At 35.2% G+C, this 5,507-nt stretch overlaps 1 protein-coding gene across 3 annotated transcripts; it reads left to right on the forward strand.

Annotated features, from left to right (window-relative positions):
- Positions 1,392–3,793, forward strand: LOC107619031. Of its 3 annotated transcripts, none has more exons than XM_021110644.1 (4): positions 1,392–1,815; positions 1,929–2,050; positions 2,706–2,897; positions 3,463–3,793. In XM_021110644.1, the coding sequence occupies exons 1-3, from the start codon at positions 1,542–1,544 to the stop codon at positions 2,868–2,870; spliced, it is 561 nt and encodes a 186-aa protein (XP_020966303.1). In that variant the 5' UTR covers positions 1,392–1,541; the 3' UTR covers positions 2,871–2,897; positions 3,463–3,793. The 3 variants fall into 3 exon arrangements, with proteins under 3 accessions (XP_020966303.1, XP_020966304.1, XP_016176723.1); XM_021110645.1 differs by having other exon boundaries at positions 3,522–3,793; XM_016321237.2 differs by lacking the exon at positions 3,463–3,793 and having other exon boundaries at positions 2,706–3,214.

The raw sequence follows: 5,507 nt of genomic DNA on the forward strand, positions 1-5,507 counted from the left end.
TCATATTTTCTAAAATATAACTTTTAAAGTCTGAAATAATGGTGACAACAAATATTAATGAATATTGGTATTTCAAAAGCCAGAGTAAAAGAGATGAATTATAACTTATAAGATTAATTATATAAAGCATCATATGTGTTGGATTCTAAATTATAAATTAAAAAAAAAACTTTAGATTTTTTAAAATACACATGAAATAAGTCGGTTATTCATTTGTTTCTATAGTCCTATTTTTTAAAGATAAGTATTGTTTTGGTCCTAACGTGTGGGGTCGGAATTGAAATCATCCTTCACATAATTTTTTATTTAGAATTGTCTTAAACGTTTTATTTCACATTAAAATCGTCCTTTTAATTTTTTATGGACAAAAATACCCTCCACCACCACCAGTACTTTTACGGGCACCACCGTCAGCACATTTACCACCACCAAATACACTAAATCAGATTCAAGAACATCAAATCAGATTAAACAACATCAAATTCACCAACAAAATCAACACACAACAATAAAATAAAATAAAAAACAAATCAAAATTAGAATTAGAAACAAAGACAGAAGTAGAAGCAGAAGACACAAAAGCCAAAAAAACAGAAGAAGTAGAAGCAGAAGTAGAAAAGAGAGAAGAAGGGGTGACGACGAGTTAGTGACCAAGGGGAGAGGAGTCGCCGTCGTCACATGCGTCGCTGTCGCCATCGTATCGCACCCAAAGGAGGGGGAGAGAGGGACGCGAGCCAGTGATCAAGGGGGAGGAATCGCCGCCGTCACACGCGTCGCCATCGAGGTGAGGAATGCGTCGCGTCTGGCCGCCACTCGGCCTCGTTCCGCTGCGAGGTGCAGGTCGTCGCGTCGCCGCTAAAGAGAGAGAGAAACAGAAAGAACTAGCTCGCGAAGATGGAAAAGACGCGACGGTGAAAAAAAAATCCTAGTTCCAGGAAAGAGTTTTGAACTGGAATAACTGACGAAATATCAAATTCAATTATGAACACATTAGTTACATACAAACGAGACTCTCCTTATAGTCAAATTAAAATGCTCCTTTAGAGAATAATGTAAAACCATCATCCATCTATAGAAAAGAAAGGTAAAGTTATTTATTGTAAATAATTAAATAGAATAGGAAAGACTTGGAGAGAACATTGAATTGATACATTCCATGGAGGAATGGTGTATTATACATGCCCACGAATCAAGTGTTCAACCTTCAAAGAGAAAAACTTAATTCTTGCTAACATGTGCTATGCTTTAACAACATATTTTAAAAGTAGAATTTAATTTGTATGCTAAGTTCTTAAAAATATTATTAAAATTTTATTAAAAATGTCGGAAATATAATTTTCTTATATTAAATAGTTTAAAAAAATTATTATTTCAAACATTAGATTTGAGGGTTATTTGTTAGTTGTTACTATGAAGTACGAGCTCTACTCATTAGACTCTGAATCTGAACCTCGTTTTAGAACGCTTGATAGTTTGATCCAAATAAAAACACTTGTGCAGTGATTCAAAGAGTTGCATGTGCAAATCGAATTGAGAGAGAAATGGGATTCGGAATCCTCAGAAACCTCATTCGCCCTCTCTCAATCTCATCATCAACTGCCCTAACCTCTCGCATAACAACCGCCGCCGCCACCACAACGACGCCGTTTCGTGGCCTCCTTTTCGCATCTCCGAAGCAAGATCCCTGCTTCTTCAAAACGCACCAATGGAATCTTCCCCTTTCGAACCATCTCCATAGCTTGACTGACACGCGCTTCCCCAAACGCCGTCCCGCTGATAAATCGCGCCGAAAGAGAGCCTCCTTGAAACCCCAAGGCGCGTCACAAGCCTAGCCTTTTCTTTCAAAAACAATTTTTTTGTGGTTTTGCTTTTGAATCTGTTCGTAATGAAACTGTGGATTTTTTCTTTTCTGTGCGTGTATTTTGCAGGGCCTTATGCTTGGGTTGAGCATACTCCTGGCGAAACCATTCTTCCGAATAAGCCAAACGAAGGGAGTATCAAGAGGAGGAACGAGAAGAAACGCATGAGGCTGCGCCGTGCTTTTATTTTGGTGCGCTCTTTTAATTCCCGAAAATTGAAATTCAGGCATTGAACAATAGAGGGTTTAGACATGGTTTTAAATTGTAGTCCGCAATAGTATTTAGGGTTTATGATTAATAGCAAAAATAACTATATTTCCTTTTTGTTTGTGTAATAGGAACATTGTAGAAATTAGGCAGGCTAGGAAATTCATTTCTGCTCTGTTTGTTGGTTGTGTGAGGATTGGATGGTAGCTTTAAAATGAATAGCTATTCTTCTCTGGAAGTGGTTTGGGGAAGTGTGAGGGCATCATCTTGTTTTGTTTTGAAGAGGACACTTTAATAATTGTCAAGAAATTGACATTTTGTTTTTGGCTCCTAGACCAGGGTACTCCCAACACCTGCAAGCATTTGTATTATAACTTATAAGTCCAATGTAGAAGCTGGGGAACTCTTCCTCAAGTGATAGTTATAAGTTAAAAGAAAATTTGGTAATACAATGGGATTAGATTATATTTGGCTTGATACTCAACATGGTACATAAAATGTCATGCATGAGTTAATTTGTATGTTAAAAATTTAAAAATCTCTTGAAAGATACATTTAAGTTTGTGTTAGATACTATGATGATAATAGTTTTCCACCTCCATTAATTATTTTCAATGTGGAATTCTCTGGCATTTACAGGCAGAAAGGAAGAAAAGGATAGCTCAGATGAAAGAAGCTAAACGGAGAAAAAATATGAAGAGGATAGAGCGCAAAATGGCAGCAGTTGCAAGAGAAAGAGAGTGGGCACAAAGGCTGGCAGAGCTGCAGAGACTCGAGGCAGAGAAGAAAAAATCCATGGCCTGACTTTTCTTTGAGATCTCATCTGAAATGGTAATACTAGTTTAGCTTTTGAGCTTATCATGATTTGAACTCTCTACAAAACCCCGTTTAGTGTACCTTCAACAGTGTATTTTCTGTTAATTTTGTGGTCGGGTGCCTATTTCAGCCCTTGTTTTCTTCCCTGAACTGTAGTATTGTCGAACTTCCCCCGGAATCCTTGCCCCTGTCTAGAGAGTAAAGTTTTACAAGTGTTTTTTTAGAAACAAAAATGAGAATAACCTGTCTGTTGCAGATTCATGAGCATTACTGATGTCACACTTATGATTTTGGAATTAATATGCACAAAAACCTCGTATCTTCCTTCTTTATGTACCTTGTAGAAAGTTCAATCATCTTCCCTAGTTATGTTTTCGCTGCACGTTTTGGCTGTGTCATGAAGGTGAGGTTATCAACTGACTAGTTTGTTAAGTCGCATTAAGGAGAAGCGAAGATAACGTCAGTTGTTAAAGGTCTCTAGGCAGTCCTGCTCTAGATTGTGTTGGTTTGTTTAGTTGCAGTATTTTTGTATGAAAGCAAATTGATTGTGTATTGGTGTATATATTTAAATGCTTCCAAGGGTGAAGACTGCTTTCCATATTATAATTGTGCTCTTCTTACCAAGAAAACTTCCCTCAGTCTCAGGCCAGGGCCAAAGTGGCCGGGACCAACCCATGGATCACTTTTCTGTTAGTTGTCAACATACGTGGGAGCAATCCGTTTGACGGGAGGAATCGTTGATGTCTTTAGGTATTAAATTTGTCAGAAATAAAGTGTCTAATCGAGAATTCCTTGGAGAATAATTCGGAATTTCAATCTATTTATAAAGTTTTTGCTACATATAAATATTTTTCCATTCTTGAATTTGAAACACACTTGTGGTCACCTCATAGACCAGAGAGTTTTTCTTATAGATCACTTTCAAATGACTCAGTATGTAACAAAAATCCCATACAGCTTCCATAGCTTCCTTGGCATCTTCAGAGCAATAGGGATTCACTGATAATGACTTCATAACTCGATACATTTGTTCAGATTTCATTTCAATTATTCAGCAATGAATAAGTTACAGTGAGCAAAATGTATAAATCATGACAGAAGGAAAAAATTCTGGGCTTTGATTTAACAGCAAGGTAAGTCATTTAATGACCAATGGAACATAAACAATGGATAAACTTTACAAGTCATGCAACATTGTAATTTGTCATTTCAATGAACTATAGAAAATAGAACATACACTATAGAAAGTAGGTCTAAACTTTATAATTTGAAAAAAGTTTAGCTAACATGTCCTCTAAATATTGTTTTTCTATTTAATGTTGTTTAAATTTGTTTTGAGAAATACTGATTTTTTAATTTATTTAAAAAAAAAAAATCCTCATTGTGAGAGTTAGATATGCTGTAATGAGTATTGGCGGTCTTGTCTTGTCCTTGAATATAAATGAGCAAGTGCGAACTAATAATGTTGGAGGGGGAAAAATCAAATTGGATTGGTCTGCTTAGTTCACTAGTTTGCTTAAGTAAGTGTCGAGAGTTCGAATCTCGCCTTATACATGCAGTAACTTATTGGCCAGCGGCAAACCTTAAAATGAAGTTCCGATTTGCGACGGATTAGTCATTGGCCTACCGGACTAAAGAATATGGTGGGAACAAAAAAAAATGTTAGAAGGGGAAATGGTAATTTTGTCTTTGAAGTACTCTTTTATTTATTGTCTTGGGCCGAAAACATATCTCTGATATGTGTAGTTCATTATTGAATGCTGAAAGTAGAATTCGTAGCGAAAGTGGAAGCAGCCTAGAACATTAGTCTTTGTTGACAAGTGGCACTTAATATTAAAAGTAGGAAATGCCAGAGTTAAAATACTTAAAAACTTGAACATTTCTCTAAGACTATTGCCGTTGTATTTCGTCTTAACTATTGTCAATGAAACATCTGTATCCGTGTGTATTCATGGACAGATTATTTTGAAGCGAGGCTTTTCCTTCTTTTGAGGACTGCATCAGTCTTGTAATTTTGTATGTTACGAATGTAAAAATCTCTTGAAAGATACATTCAGGTGTTTGATACGATGTTGATAATAGTTTTCCATCTACATTAGTACTGGTTTAGCTTTTGAGCTTGTCATTTGAACTCTCTACAAAAAACTCTTCAGTGTACCGAATAATTTTTGGTAGATTTGTGAATTCTACTTTTAGTGTCGTGTTATTCATAGGTAGTAGTAGTAGTGATGCAACAAATAGAAATTGGAGATTGTATTTACCCTTTTAACTTTATATTTCAACAATGCATATCAACATAAAATTGTCAAATCTCAAATATCAGAAGCATAAATCTTTGATGTTTCTGTAAGCAAAGAATTATTAAATTTGTCAATATATACTAGAATTTAATTTTGATGCACTATTAGTATAAAGTAACTTTATATGTACGTCTAATTACATAACACTATACAATAAAAGTAACTTTTTCTTACATTTATCACACGAATAGTCAGTCAAAAGAACGGATATAATTAGACACTGGATAAAATATTTTATATTGTTAGTAGATTAAAATTAAACTTTATATACTAACTAAAACTTTGCACATTGATCATGTGTAACTAAATCAAACACCAATACAAT

Source organism: Arachis ipaensis, chromosome B09, assembly GCF_000816755.2.
Source record: "Arachis ipaensis cultivar K30076 chromosome B09, Araip1.1, whole genome shotgun sequence".
Taxonomy (NCBI): domain Eukaryota; kingdom Viridiplantae; phylum Streptophyta; class Magnoliopsida; order Fabales; family Fabaceae; genus Arachis; species Arachis ipaensis.